Source organism: Haematobia irritans, chromosome 3, assembly GCF_050003625.1.
Source record: "Haematobia irritans isolate KBUSLIRL chromosome 3, ASM5000362v1, whole genome shotgun sequence".
NCBI lineage: Eukaryota > Metazoa > Arthropoda > Insecta > Diptera > Muscidae > Haematobia > Haematobia irritans.
Genome location: NC_134399.1, coordinates 220530655 through 220545672, shown reverse-complemented (window position 1 = coordinate 220545672; position 15018 = coordinate 220530655). Strand labels below are relative to the sequence as shown.

Genomic DNA, 15018 nt, shown 5'->3' with positions numbered 1-15018 from the left:
GGAATAAAGAAAAAAATCGTTGGGCTGCACAGTGGTCGGTGCTATATGTATTTAGCGGCCAAAAATACTTCCTGTAGAGGTATCATCGTGAAACTTCGGTCACGGCTTTATAATTATGTCATGACTATTTAATGATATAATGGGATTGATTGATGAGGGTTTGGTACAGTCCCCCATATAGACCGATCTCCCGATTTCACTTCTTGGGCTTCTAGAAACTGTATTTTCTATCCGATTTGGCTGAAAATTGAAATCTAAAGGTATTTTAGGACAAAAGGTAGGTGTGCTGAACATGGTGTGTATCGATCCATGTTTTGGTATAACCCCCATATGGACCGATCTCCCAATTTTACTTCTTGGGCTTCTAGGAACCATAGTTTATATCCGATTTCCCTGAAATTGGAAATCTAGAGGTATTTTAGGACCACAAATAGAAGTGTCGAAAATGGTGTCTATCGGTCCATGTATTTATATAGCCCTCATATAGACCGATATCCCGATTTTACTTCTTGGGCTTCTAGAAATCGTATTTTCTATCCGATTTGCCTTAAACTTCAAATACAAAGGTATTTTAGGACCACAAATAGGTGTGAAGAAAATGACGGTTATAGGTTCAGGTATTGGTATAGCCCCATATATACCGATCTTCCGATTTTATTTTGTGTTCTTCTAGAAAACGTACTTTCTATCCGATTTGCCTAAAATTTAAAATCTAGAATTATTTTAAGATCACAAATAGATGTAACGGAAATTAGCTGAATCAGCCCATATGTTGGTATAGCCCACGTATAGACCGATCTCCCTATTTTACTCCAAGGGCAGTAGTTTTTATCCGATTTTCATGAAATTGTAAAACAAGATTGTTTCGCCCTATTTTCATCGATATATTTTGAACCAACTAACTTATCACATATCCAATTATACATATTTGTTCGTCGTCTCAATACCTTGCATTCAAGTTCGATATATAATTTGTTTAGTGGAAAAAGTCAGAAAAACTAAAAATAACGGGATATCTCAAAAACGGTTTCATAAAAAATTTTTAACCTTCATTTTCGAATTCAGTAGATCAAAATACATAAGAAAAGTCATCAAATGTACATTTTCAGTGTAAAATAGTGCTCACAAACACCACACAAAAATTCATATTTGGATATAAAAAAACAAGACCACTTCGGTATTAGGGAGATAACACAAAGGGGGACAAAAGAAAGCAGCTGATTTCTATCAATTTAGAATCTTGAAATATTAACTAATAAACAAAAAAAAAATCCTATTGGAGACTTCAGGGGGGAACACAACTAAAACTCTACATAAAATTTACATATAAGAACGAACGAACACGAAACAATGATACTGACAAAAACTGATTTTATAACAAATTTAAAACAATTTTTACACACTTTTTTATTTTAAAATATAGTTAATACCATTTAATTCAATATTCATTTCGATTTGTTTCGATATTTTTTTTTCTTTTGTTTTATTTATTTAAAAGTGCACTTAATTTTATACTTTTTCACACTTCAAAAACCAACTGCTTACTTGCTCTCTTTTTGAAGCCTTTCTTAAAGAGTACAGATGGAATAAAACAAAAACAAATTCACATTGTTTGCATAAGAAACAGTGATGCCACATTTTATGACAAATGTCTAACTTTGATTTTTTATTTTTGGCCAAAGGGATCGACCCCTGTGGGCTGGGGAAAATTTCTTACAAAATTTTAAAAATAAACTAAAACAAAATAAAACTTTTGCAATAAATATTAGTTCATTTTAGCATCATTTTTTTCTGTGTACGTAACGCAATTTTCGAACATGTTCCGGATAACGGTTTCATCTAGTCCCTCACACTTGCACCCAGAAAAAAGGGACTCTAATGCCAACTGAACTGAATTTTAGTTCATGAAGATTAGTTGATTTTAGTTAAATTTTGCACAATATGAGTAAATGTTCCTTATATGAATAATTTTTTGCTAAATTTAATGACGTGAACTAAAAATAAGAAAAAAAGTTGTATACAAATATAGTGCACAATTTTACTAAAAAATAAAATAGTTCATATTTTCCTAAAATGGCAGAAGTTTGCTTAAATTGAGTTCATAAGTCTCTCAAATGAGTAAATTTTACTAAACTTGTACCTGTCATGAACTTCGTATAGCGCTAAAGACATTTTAACAATTTTTAAATCCAATTTTTTCTTTCCACATATGAAATTTTCTTAAACAAGAGAAAAAAATTAATTACTTTTAATAAATTTTCTTCAATTTGACAAAAAGTATTAACTTATTTGTAACATTTTGCAATTAGAAAACTATTTTAGTTAAAATTTTCTAAAATAAATCTACATTTTCTTCCACGGTGGGTTCACTTTTTTTTGGGTGTGACTATCCAGTACACTTTTTCCTAGTATACCATACAAAAAAAAACATTTTTTGAGTGTACACCAATGCACAGGTGTACATTTATATTCTTAAAAATCCTTATATTCTCCTTAGATATGAAATCGGTTTATAAAATTTCTACAACTAACATGAAATGCCATTAATATGTTTTAATACACAAATATATACATATGTATATCGCATATGTTATTTTATTTTATTTAGTTTCAATATAGATAAGTATGTTTTGTAGAAATAAATATATGTACAGGGGGGAAAAACAATATATCCATGCATCTTTTATCTCCTATTTTAAACATAAATATATTTGCTCTTGCTGATTTTTCTCTGTATATTTCTCATTGCGTATAACGACAATCACATTGAGTTGGAGTCCTCTCAGAGAAAATTTTGCATAGATCCGAAATGTATGTGTGGTTCATCGGAACATAGACCAAAAAACATTGGCCAAAATATCTTAACGCAAATTGTTGGGCCTTCAACTATACTCTGGTGTAGCATCAGCAATCAGTTGGGATTTTGCGATCAATCTTCTCAGTAGTGCTGATATAAGTGAACATTAGAGTATATACGCAAGGCTCTATAGCCATCCGGCCAAGTCAAAGAACCGAAGTGTGGTGACACTCTTAATTATTATTTTGTGTATAGAATTTTTGCTGTGCAAAAACCAAACGAGGGAAAATAAAAAAAATACTTTCGAAAGTTTATTTATATGCTTAAAGCAAAGTGCATGTGTGAGACATTATAGTGATTTTTGTGTACTATTCGCCGCCGTTTCGCCATTCCTTATAGTTGTACGTCGCACACGTTTATTATCGTCGTTGAAAGGAGGGAATGCTGCAAATCTTTATATAAAAATAGAGATAGTCTCTTAGAGGCAGGTTGAACGCGTTGCTAAGTTAGCTGAATATTCATTCGTTTTGATTCAAACGAGGAGTTACTTGTAGCATAGTTCAGTTGCATAGAGGAACGAAAAACATCAGTAAAGGTGAGTGGCTAAGGGTGAACTTTCTTATATAACCTAAATTAATTGTAATTTATATGTTATCGCATAATACTATGTTATACCATGTCCATTTACAAACCTCGAAAATTGTTAGAGTTTTCTCAAATTTTTACTGGAAATGGACACAAATCGAATTTTTATGTGGCTTATCTGGATAAGATTATACATACCGTTATTATATTAACAATCGATCTTCTTTTTTTTTTTGCATGCAGCAAAATGAATGCCGAAAAACTTCGTCGTTTACAATCCCAGGTTCGGATAGGCGGTAAGGGTACTCCACGTCGTAAGAAGAAGGTTATGCATCAATCCGCTGCTACGGATGATAAGAAATTACAAAGTTCTTTAAAGAAGCTGTCTGTCAGCACCATACCCGGCATCGAAGAAGTTAATATCATCAAAGATGATCTAACGGTTATACATTTTAATAATCCTAAAGCTCAAGCTTCCTTGTCTGCCAATACATTTGCTGTGACTGGTCATGGGGAAACTAAGAAAATCGTTGAGATGTTACCGGAAATTCTCCCTCAGTTGGGCCAAGACACTGTCATGCAATTGCGTATGTTTGCCAATACCATGTCTGGGACTCAGGCAGGAAAGACTAGTAATGCCGTTGTCGGTTCCGTAGCCGAAGACGATGAAGTACCTATGCTGGTTAATGATTTCGAAGAGGTTGCCAAAATGGATGAAGCCAAACTGGCCAAAGCTAAAGGCCAAGAGGAGTTGGATAAGAATAAAGAAAACACTGCCAATCAGAAGGTAGATGCACCGAATGCAGAAAATTCTGCAAAGAACGATGATAAATTGGATAAGAAAGGCAAAAAGCAACAAAACAAACAGTCGGCTAATGGGGCAGCTAAAAATAAACCAGAATTGTCAAAGAATGAAAACAAACAACAACAACAACCCCAACAAGTGAAAAATGAAAAACCCAATAAGCAAGAAACTAATGCCGCCAACGTCGCCCCTGCTGCAGCAGAGAAAAAACAAAATCAGGCACCGGCCAAAGAAAAAGACACACATGTTCAGAAAGATAATAAGAAAGAAAATCAGCAACAATCCATGAAGCAAGATAAATCGAATGATAAGAAATCAGAAGAAGTTGTGGTGAAGGACCAAGCTAAACTTGCACAAGAACCACCTGTCGAAAGCAAGGCAGTGCATCAGCAGCAAGCCTCTGCTCCACAAAAACAGCCAGCTGAGATAGTGCCTCAACAACAAGCCACTGCTCTCCCAAAACAAACTCCATCTAACGAAGGGAAATCAGCTAAACCAACGAACGATAATAAGGTTCAACCTCTTGTTAAAGAGTCTGATATGAAAGTGCAAGCCAATGCACAAGCGGAGTTATCTAAAGATCAAAAAGTAGAAACAGTCCCCGCACCTAAAGCTCAAGATTCTACAGAAGCCAAGCTACAAGTGAATGTTAAAGAACAACCAAAGGCTACATCACCACAGCCTACCAATAATATGAATAAATCAGCTTCACCACAACCCCCGAAGGATATGAAAAAGGCAGCTTCCCCACAACCACCAAAAGATATGAAAAAGGCTGCTTCACCACAACCCCAAAAAGAGGGACTCCAAAACCAGGCTGTAGCTAAGGCTGCATCACCTCAGCCACAAACCCAGACTGCTGCTGCAGTCAAAGATGCGAAAACTGAAGTTAAACAACCAGCCATGATTGAAAATACCCCAGCGCAGGCCCCAGCAGTAGCATCTACTCCGGAAAAAGTGAATGAGAACCACACACCTGAAACATCTGTACAAAATCAAGATAATAGCCCCACATCTCAGCCACAAGTCCCCGTTGCATTGGTTGAGAACGCAAGTGCTAAAGTTGATGAAGTCATTGCTACTGCAACTAATGAAGCTGCAAAACTATCACCGCAAACTAATACTGCAACCGCCAAGAAGGATGAAGCTCCTGCAAAAACTCCGAATATGGCAAAATCTCCTAATAGAGCACAGCAAACAAAACAACAAGGAAAACCGGCCCCGAATCAACAGACCAAGCCTAATCAACAAGCAAAACAAAGTCCCCCAAAGGATAAAACTCCCAACACAAATAAACCAGCACCTCAACAAAAGCAAAGCGGACCCCCAGCTAAGAAACCAAGCACTGCTCCAACAACGCCAACAGCTGAGACCCCCAATAAAGCTGCACCATCTCCTAATGAAGCAACAGTTGTGAAAAATGATGCTCAAAAGAAGCAACCAACTCCCACTCCGACTGCACAAAAACCAACAACTCCCACTGAATCTGTTGCATCCAAATCAAATAATGATGCTCTTAAGGCTGATGGTCAAAAGAAACAACCTGCACCAAATAATCAATCTGCTCAAAAACAGCCAGCTCAACCTAAGCCAAACAATACAAAACCTAATAATAATGCCAAACCAGCACAGAACTCTGCAAATGCCGCAGGACCCAAAAAGGGACCAGGGCCTGGACAGCCACAGGCTAAGCAAGGTGCAAAACCTGCCGATAATAAACCCAAACAATCATCTCCACCCAAAGGCCCCCAAAAAGCGCCAGCTGCTACTCAGCCCCAGAAAAATGCTTCTTAACCTACCACAACATAGGCATTTTTTTATCACGCATTTTATTCGCCACTAATGTTTTTTCTATTTGCACATTTCAATTTTTCTTCCAAATCCATACTAACCCAAGAAAAGACAATTTTTTGTTCACTAAAACACACATAAAAAAAAAAACTAAAATAAAATATCATCACCAGGCCACTATTTTAATATGAAGATCTTGTTGAACTTTAAGGAATTGAACAATAAAGGGTTATGGTGAAGATAATACCATGTGTTTTGTACTTTGTTGCAGCTCGCTGATCTCCTTTGAAAAGGAAATGAAATATTTCTTGCATTACCACATTGATAGGCCTTGATTAATTGTTGATCTGTCTGTATTTGCTGATTTATTGGTTGTTGTTTGTTTTGTCATGCTATTTTCTTTAATTTGAAGACATTATACAATACACAAACTTTTTTCAAATTGTTGGCTACAGAATTGTTTGTATATGCATATAATTATTACTTTTTATGGTTAGTCCATCGTCCGCATCCAAAGATATCTAAACGTAGTAAAGGAAACACCAAATTACATATTTTTCCGGAATTTGATTTGACTCGGTTGTGGTTATCTCGTTCGTTATTTTTTGCGTAAACTGTAATATGTAGTATTTAAATATATTAATATATATGCATATGTTTACTACACACAAAAAAATAACTGCAAATAAATATTAACAAATTTTTTTGTATGTAAAATCTGCTGATGCTCAACAAATTTGTCTATTGAATATGAGGCATTTGTTGTTGAAATGTGTTTGTAGATGCTTGACAGAGGAAATAATAGAAATATTCTGAATTTTCAACAAATTGTTTTGTTGCGAAATTAGTTGACTGCTATCGACATGAAAACAAAAATACAAGACTGGTTACGCGCCCATCGCTGAGAATATGTACGAAAGCTAAAAGAAGTATGCGAAGAATACCGTTAGAACAAAATGAGTATGAGCACATGCACGTGTATGATAGCAAGCAAAGAGCTCACTCATCAGAGAATACAGAAAAGCATATATAAATGTCTGTAAAAAATTTATATTTTTCAATTTGGTAGTTTTTTAAATGTGTTTGTTGTATGAGATAATTAATAAAACCATATTAATATCGGGATTAGAGTTATTACAATTCTAATTAACTAGAATATATAGCACTGGGCAAATAGTTGTCAAAATGCTTGCTAGACCCTGGACTACTCAAATTTAAAATCGTCATACATTTACAAAACTGAGTATAGGATTTTCGACACAAAAATGCTACATGTTCCCCGTCCAAAAATAACATTTTGGTCATATTCCTTCTCTGCATGTACTTAACAAAATATCTCCAAAATATGACCTGCAATTTTGGTGCAATTCGTTGCATAATTCTGTCAATTTTAATTTCCATTTAATTGTTTGTCAATACACCAATAAATTTGTTGCAGGTCATTGATAGACTCCAACAAACCACATACAAATTTTTTCGTTCAAATTCAAAAATATTTGTTGAGGATTAAACGTAACGTTCAATATATATTTTGTACTGTTGGATGCTCAACAAATTACTTACAAATTATGTTATTGAGAACACAAATTATTTGTTGCCTTCTGATGGTAACGATTGCTAACAACTTTTTTGTAATAATGGTTATTAAAAGTACAAATTAGTTTGTTGCAGGAAAATTAACAAATTTTGTTATTGGTTTTCCAACAAAAGTTATTGGTTCTAAAACTTATTATTATCTGTGTAGTAATATTTAAATACAGCACACATAAACGAACCGTTCTATCTCTTTCTAATGGATTCACATACATATACAAAAGAAAAGCGACGTTGAAATCAGTGTTACTGTTATGGAGAGCGTATGGTTAACATTTATATATTACGGTACTCATACGCACAACTGTACTGTTAACTTCTTACAAATATTGTCTGATGCTACATGCTGTTTCTAAAGTTAGTAGAATGCTACCAAAATAGTAGATTTTCTACTGTTTTATAGAATACTTGCAGTTTTGGTATTTGTATTTATCTAAACATTTTCTCAATATACATATGGAATAATACGATAAGGAGATTTCCATATAAAATCTTTTAAACGTGTTGGGAACTATATAAAGGTGTATCTGTGGTCATATCTCATACATATTTCAAGAGTCAAACGTTATTCTTTCATGGGGAACATGAAAGGTTTTTCGTGCAAAATTGCTGTTTTCTTTCTAAACATTAAGTTACATGCATAATTTTCGAGAAAATAACATGGTTACGACCAGGGCCAATTTTGCTCGACACCAGCATTTTTCATCAGCCTCGACTACGGGTAATGTAACTAAATCTGATTTTAATAGCGCTATTTTGTAGTTCTATTGTGGGGAGCACCATAAATGGATCGATCTAAATTTCACATTTGATTCCAATTGAACTCTGTATTTCAAATGTAAAAGTGAGTACTATGTTCGTATTTTTCACCAAAACACTAAATTAAAAGTACAAAAATATATATGAAGACGATTATATTTTTATAAAGTCTTGTGAAATAATGAATTGAAAAGATCTAAGGAATTGATTGTGAACCATTTTATATTTATAATTTCATTAATTTAAAAAAGTAACCGTGAAAACAAGCTGGTTTTCAGCTTGAAAACTGAACATAGTACCCAGCTTAAGGCAATGTTGGTCCTATGAAACATTTTAGGAAACATAAAATAATCGCCATCGCAATTGGAAGTTGAGTTTCAATCGCAGTCATAGCGAATGAATGATCGAATGAATAACACAATGGAATCTAATTTGCGTAAAAACTTGTTTAGTTATAAAAATGTTAAGTGCTTTAAAAAATTTAGTTTAGCTGAAATCCGGCTGAAATTTGGTACATGATGTTGGTATATGGTCTCTAACAACCGTGCAAAAATTGGTCCACATCGGTCCATAATTATATATAGCGCCCATATAAACCGATGCCCAGATTTGGGTTGCGGAGCCTCAAAGAGAAGCAAATTTCATCCGATCCGCCTGAAATTTGGTACATGATATTGAAATATGGTCTCTAACAACCATGCAAAAATTGGTCCACATCGGTTCATAATGATATATAGCCCCCATATAAACCGATCCCCAGATTTGGCTTGCGGAGCCTCAAAGAGAAGCAAATTTCATCCAATCAGGTTGTAATTTGGAACATGGTGTTAGTATATGATCTTTAACAAGCGTGCCAGAATTGGTCCATATCGGTCCATAATTATATATAGCCCCCATATAAAACGTTCTCCAGATTTGACTTCCGGAGCCTCTTGTAGGAGGAAAATTCATCCGATCCGGTTCAAATTAGGAACGTGGTGTTAGTATATGGTCGCTAACAACCATACCAAAATTGGTCCAATCACACAAAAATTGGTCCATATCGGTTCATAATCATGGTTGCCACTAGAGCCAAAAATAGTCTACCAAAATTTTATTTCTATAGAAAATTTTGTCAAAATTTTATTTCTATAGAAAATTTTGTCAAAATTTTATTTTTAGAGAAAATTGTGTTAACATTTTATTCGGTTCAAAATCATTGTCAAAATTTTATTTCTATAGAAAATTTTGTTCAAATTTTATTCGATTCATAATCATGGTTGCCACTAGAGCCAAAAATAGTCTACCAAGATTTTATTTCTATAGAAAATTTTGTCAAAAGTTTATTTCTATAGAAATTTTTGTTAAAATTTTATTTCTGTAGACATTTTTGTCAAAATTTTCTTTCTATAGAAAATTTTGTCAAAATTTTTATTTCTATAGAAAATTTTGTGAAAATTTTATTTCTATAGAAAATTTTGTTAAAATTTTATTTCTGTAGAAAATTTTGTCAAAATTTTATGTCTACTTTGTCAAACTGAATTATATACGTATTGGATCGATCTTTTTTGATTTAATATATACCACGTATGGACTTACATACAATTTAGAAGATGGTGTTAGGAGGTTTTAAGATACCTTGACATCGGCAAGCGTTACCGCAACTTAAGTAATTCGATTGTGGATGGCAGTGTTTAGAAGAAGTTTCTACGCAATCCATGATGGATGGTACATAAGCTTCGGCCTGGCCGAACTTACGGCCCTATATACTTGTTTAATTTATAAAAGGTATGCAAAAAATGCTTTATATTATATATCTAACTATTCTTGGTTTTCGTGCTTCATAATATACATCCAAGCTTTTGTTGCATCAGCGAATAACAAGCTACAATTTTGAAAATTTTTAATTAGTATGGAAATTGGCTCTAATAAGTCAAAATGTGATTATATAAAATTTTCTCATAGGTGAGTACTAAGTTCGAGTTTAGCCGCTAAAGTAAAAACTAAATCAGAAAAAGGCATACAATTATACATATTTGTTGCAAATTTTATTATAACTTGATGGGGAATAGCCCAAAGCAAATTTTAACAAAGTTTGTATTGCTTAAAATGGATTATTGAAGAAAAGTAATTGTGAAAAAATGACGATTTTAGCAGAGTACTATGTTCAGTTTTCAAGCTGACAACCAGCTTTTTTTCACGGTTACTTTTTTTAATTAATTAATTTAGAAATATAAAATTATTTGCAGTCAATTTTTTGGATCTTTTCCAACCATTATTTGGTAAGACTTGAGAAAAACATAAACGTCTTCACAAATATATTTGTACTTTTAATTTAGTGTTTTGGTGAAAACACCGAACATAGTACTCACCTTTTAGCGGTTAAACTCGTCCAATCGATATAATTTGTCGGCGATGACTAAATAATCGGTAAATATGTTATCGATCCCATAAACGACACGAGCACTGTCGTCCGGATAAACTTAAATATAGTCTGCAAGGCGCATTAAGTAGTTTTCCTTCCTTCCAGTTTCTGCAGAAATTTGTGAAAGGTTAACTATAAGCGAGTGCCGACCGTCACGATTACTGCACCATCGAGTAGTTCATAGTAATTTTTGCAGGGAGTTTGCAATTGAAATAACTCTATCAACAAGTTTTTTAAACTTGTTAATATTATTATGAACATTCCTAAGAATTGAAACTTCTTCGCACATATCATAATCTTGGATATCATTCACTGCCTAGCTGAAGGGACTGAAGTATTTTTATTTAGTGCCGAACGTCACGATTACTGCACCATCGAGTAGTTCATAGTAATTTTTGCAGGGAGTTTGCAATTGAAATAACTCTATCAACAAGTTTTTTAAACTTGTTAATAATTTTATGAACATTCCTAAGAATTGAAACTTCTTCGCACATATCATAATCTTGGATATCATTCACTGCCTAGCTGAAGGGACTGAAGTATTTTTAGTTCGCGACGTTTGCTACTATTTCTATATTTACGACGTGTATGTGGCGTTTACGACGTTTACGACGTTTACAACTTTGCGACAGTCGCAAACCTTAAAAAGTTTGATACAGACCATCTTTGTCCACAAATAACATTTTGCTCTTGAAACATGCTTGAGGTGATAATATAATAATTCTGAAGAGTTTTTCGTTGAAAAGGAGGAAAGCTAACATAAGTCTGTTGTTTCCCATAAAATATTACTGTTTCTTACTTAGTTTCTCGAATTTAACAATTGTCGAAGCATTTCTGCCACTCTGATTGTGTTATCTCCAAAACAAGCATGAACCGTTTCTTCAGGAGCCGAAAAAAGTTGACATCTCATTTTATTTTTAACATACGGGAATAAAAAGAAGTCATTCGATGTCATGTCAGGATTATACGGCAGATGACCCATTATATCAATTCAGTTAATCCATGTACTGTTGTTCAGTTAATCCTGCATACATTTTTTGAAATTGACGGCACTTCTGAGAATCCCCATCACATCGAAAGCAGTCGCATAAGATATCTACAACTCGTCGGAAAAGCACCATCACTATTGAAAAGTTTTATCGCGCCAAGTTGCTATATTAAAGCATCGTATAAGTGCAATTATTAGGAACATATCATCATTTACAATTCAAGAAATATTTATTTATAATATTTAATTTTTAATTTCAAATTAAAAATTAAATATTATAAATTACATTTTTGAAATGACAATAAAATATTTCTTAGAAAACTATTTTTTTATTCTATGCCATCATGCAAAATTTGATCTATCTCTTTAAATAATATTTGTCAAGTATGGTAAATTTTAATTTTGGTAGATAACTCGAGTAAAAATATTGTGTTAAAAAATTTGAGTTCAAAACATATAATTTTTACACCCAAACATATGAAAACAGTCTTTTTCGTCCGTGCGGGAATAAAAAGAAGTCATTCGATGTCAAGTCAGGATTATACGGCAGATGACCCATTATATCAAATCAGTTAATCCATGTACTATTGTTGATTTAATCCTGCATACATTTTTTGAATTTGACGGCACTTCTGAGAATCCCCACCACGTCGAAAGCAGTCGTTTACGATATCTACAACTCGTCGGAAAAGCACCATCACTATTGAAAAGTTTTATCCCGCCAAGTTGCTATATTAAAGCATCGTATGAGTGCAATTATTAGGAACATATCATCATTTACAATTCAAGAAATATTTATTTATAATATTTAATTTCAAATTAATGAGGCGGAACTATACATTTTTGAAATGACAATAAAATATTTCTTTGAAAACTAATTTTTTATTCTATGTCATCATGCAAAATTTGATCCATCTCTTTAACCCCCATTTTCATGAAGCTCCGTTAGTGCTACGTTAGCTAACGAACTTTTAAACCGAACTAGAGACATATCTGTCATCTTGTCTATGTATTCCATATGCCTGTTAGGAGCTTAACTGCTGGAAATTTTTCAGTTAAAGTTAACTGAAGAGAAGATATTTGCAATTTACTTTCTGTTAACTGGCAGTTAAAGCCTAACGGAGCTACATGAAAATGGCCGTAAATAATATTTGTCAAGTATGGTAAATTTTAATTCTGGTAGATAATTCTATACTCGAGTTGCAATAGTGTATGAATCTCTAGCAAAAATTTTTGCTTCCCCTGGGATTAAAAAAACTATATAATAAAGAGGGCATGTAAGTAATATGATCGATTATAACTCCTCAAGGAATTATTAAAACATCTAAACGCAAAAAAAAAATAATTATTTCCTCCCAAACGAAATTTTAGACAAACAAAGTTCGTTTCTCATTTGCTTTTCGCTGTAAGGAAGTGTATTTGGAAGAAAAGTATATACTTTTTGTGATAAACGTTTATTCTTTTCCAGGATGTAAAAACAATTTCATAAAGACAAACTCAAAAAAAAGACATTGTTTTCTTGCTAATTGCATTTTCCATCACATCTTTCTCACATCCACGAGGTTTTTAGTTCTTAACACCTTTTCCTGTAATACCAACAATGTAGAAGAAATTATGCGATTTTAAAATTTTTAAAATTTTTTTACCTTTCGCCTGGACGGAGAATTGAACCGCGGCCATATCTTTATATAGCATAGCTTGCGGCGCCCACGAACCGAATAAACAAAGTTTATTTAACAGAAACAAAAATTTAGTGGAGCAGTGGTTGCTACGTCCGACTTCCATGCCAAGGGTCGTGGGTTCGATCCCTGCTTCGACCAAAGTTTTTTTTTTTTTACATATATTCCAGATATGTTCGGAAGATTCCGCAAAAATGTTCAACATTACATTGTAGTATATTAAATTTTGAACTGTAAAATGTGTCTTATTAAAGACCTAAAGTCAGAAAAGAACAGTGTTTGATATAAACGAAATGGACTGTGTTATTGTTTCAAAAATAACTTTTTTTATTGAAAAAATAAAAATTTTGCAACAAACGAATTTTTTTGGTGATAAAAGTTTAAAATTTTCGAAGCAATTCAAAAAACTTTAACAAAAGAAAAACGTTTTCGGTACACGTTTTCCAAACGTTTGTTTTTTCTTTGCGTGTATACGTTTAATGTAGATGACAAAAATTTTGAATGAAATTTTGGATGATTACAAATCTACAATTGAAAAAATAAATCCAATGTCCATGAGAAATGACAAACCGAAATTTAAGTTTTTGTTTTTTTAATTTGACGCGATTTTTAGGTCAATTAAAATCTACACGTGCATTTATAAATTTGGACTTTTGACCACCACATCACCTTTCCACAAATCATAAAACTCTGAAGGAAAAATTGTTGTGTTATCCACAAAAAATACTGTAATTAAAATACATACAATCATACACATTACAAGAGATACTCAATATTTCAAAAAGCATTACATTCCAAAAACAACGCACATCATCGATATTTAGGTTTGTTTTGATCCCTCTACTGCTTTCGACTCTTTCGCCTCGTTTGTGTCATTCAATTTGTAGACAGAATAGTTTAGCATCGAAGCAAAGCTGAGCCATGCAATATATGGAATGAACAAGTAGCCAGCGATTTTGTTGACACGATAAAATAAAACACCGCAGACGGATGCGGTCGCAGTTAAGGCAGCGATGTCGATTAGGCCCTAGAATCCAGAGAAGAGAGAAGTATTTAAACGTGTGTGTAATTATCAAGCGAATAGATATCCACAGCTAGGTATTTAATTGCACCATTGCGTCATTGCCAATGTTAGATAGACTTACTCCTTTGATATTGTGATGACCAAAGAATATTGGGGACCAGGCCCAATTCAATGCTAACTGGGTTCCATAGGCCATTAAAGGCAATTGAGCAGCTCCAGAGAAACCACCTCCATCTCGCCAAACCAAATATGAAGCATAGCCCATACCAGAATAGAGCGAAGTCCACATTGGCCCAAAGATCCAATTTGGTGGACGGTATGAGGGGAATTTCAAACCTTTATACCATGGATCCAAATTCTTGCGAGTCACAAAACCTCCCACTATTCCTCCAAGATTAGGAAGAACAATGGCACCGGCAATTTTCCAAGATTCACTCATTTTTCTATTCCAAATTCCAATAACTAATTCGTTGAGAAGAATACAAAAATACTTATTTCAATATTTATTTGTTGTGTATTCGTACGTCTATTCGTGCTTATTAGTGACTATGTGTTGTGATTGTGGGGAACTATCAACTCGAACTGAAACCAAG

The 15018-nt window shown here is 33.5% G+C and overlaps 2 protein-coding genes and 1 long non-coding RNA gene across 4 annotated transcripts; 1 reads left to right on the top strand and 2 right to left on the bottom strand.

Annotated features, from left to right (window-relative positions):
- The first annotated feature begins 2909 nt into the window (after positions 1-2909).
- On the top strand, positions 2910-6222 carry uncNacbeta (uncharacterized nascent polypeptide-associated complex beta subunit). Its single transcript, XM_075303034.1, has 2 exons — positions 2910-3392; positions 3626-6222. Exon 2 carries the CDS (start codon positions 3630-3632, stop codon positions 5979-5981), a length of 2352 nt encoding a protein of 783 aa, XP_075159149.1. The 5' UTR covers positions 2910-3392; positions 3626-3629; the 3' UTR covers positions 5982-6222.
- On the bottom strand, positions 3087-3717 carry LOC142232286 (uncharacterized). Its single transcript, XR_012721078.1, has 3 exons — positions 3581-3717; positions 3490-3522; positions 3087-3425 (listed from the first exon to the last, which is right to left on the bottom strand). It is a non-coding gene; the product is annotated as an uncharacterized LOC142232286 (long non-coding RNA).
- A 7876-nt stretch (positions 6223-14098) lies between the features above and the next one.
- Tspo (Translocator protein) lies at positions 14099-15018 on the bottom strand. 2 transcript variants are annotated; one of them, XM_075303033.1, is made up of 3 exons: positions 14547-15018; positions 14193-14428; positions 14099-14127 (listed from the first exon to the last, which is right to left on the bottom strand). In XM_075303033.1, exons 1-2 carry the CDS (start codon positions 14862-14864, stop codon positions 14222-14224), a joined length of 525 nt encoding a protein of 174 aa, XP_075159148.1. In that variant the 5' UTR covers positions 14865-15018; the 3' UTR covers positions 14099-14127; positions 14193-14221. The 2 variants fall into 2 exon arrangements, with proteins under 2 accessions (XP_075159148.1, XP_075159147.1); XM_075303032.1 differs by having other exon boundaries at positions 14104-14428.

Coding starts and splice junctions, on each gene's coding strand:
- uncNacbeta (XM_075303034.1), top strand. CDS start 3,630: ATGAATGCCGAAAAACTTCGTCGTTTACAATCCCAGGTTCGGATAGGC.
- Tspo (XM_075303033.1), bottom strand. CDS start 14,864: ATGAGTGAATCTTGGAAAATTGCCGGTGCCATTGTTCTTCCTAATCTT. Junction 14,429..14,546: donor GTCATCACAATATCAAAGGA/GTAAGTCTATCT, acceptor TCTGGATTCTAG/GGCCTAATCGACATCGCTGC.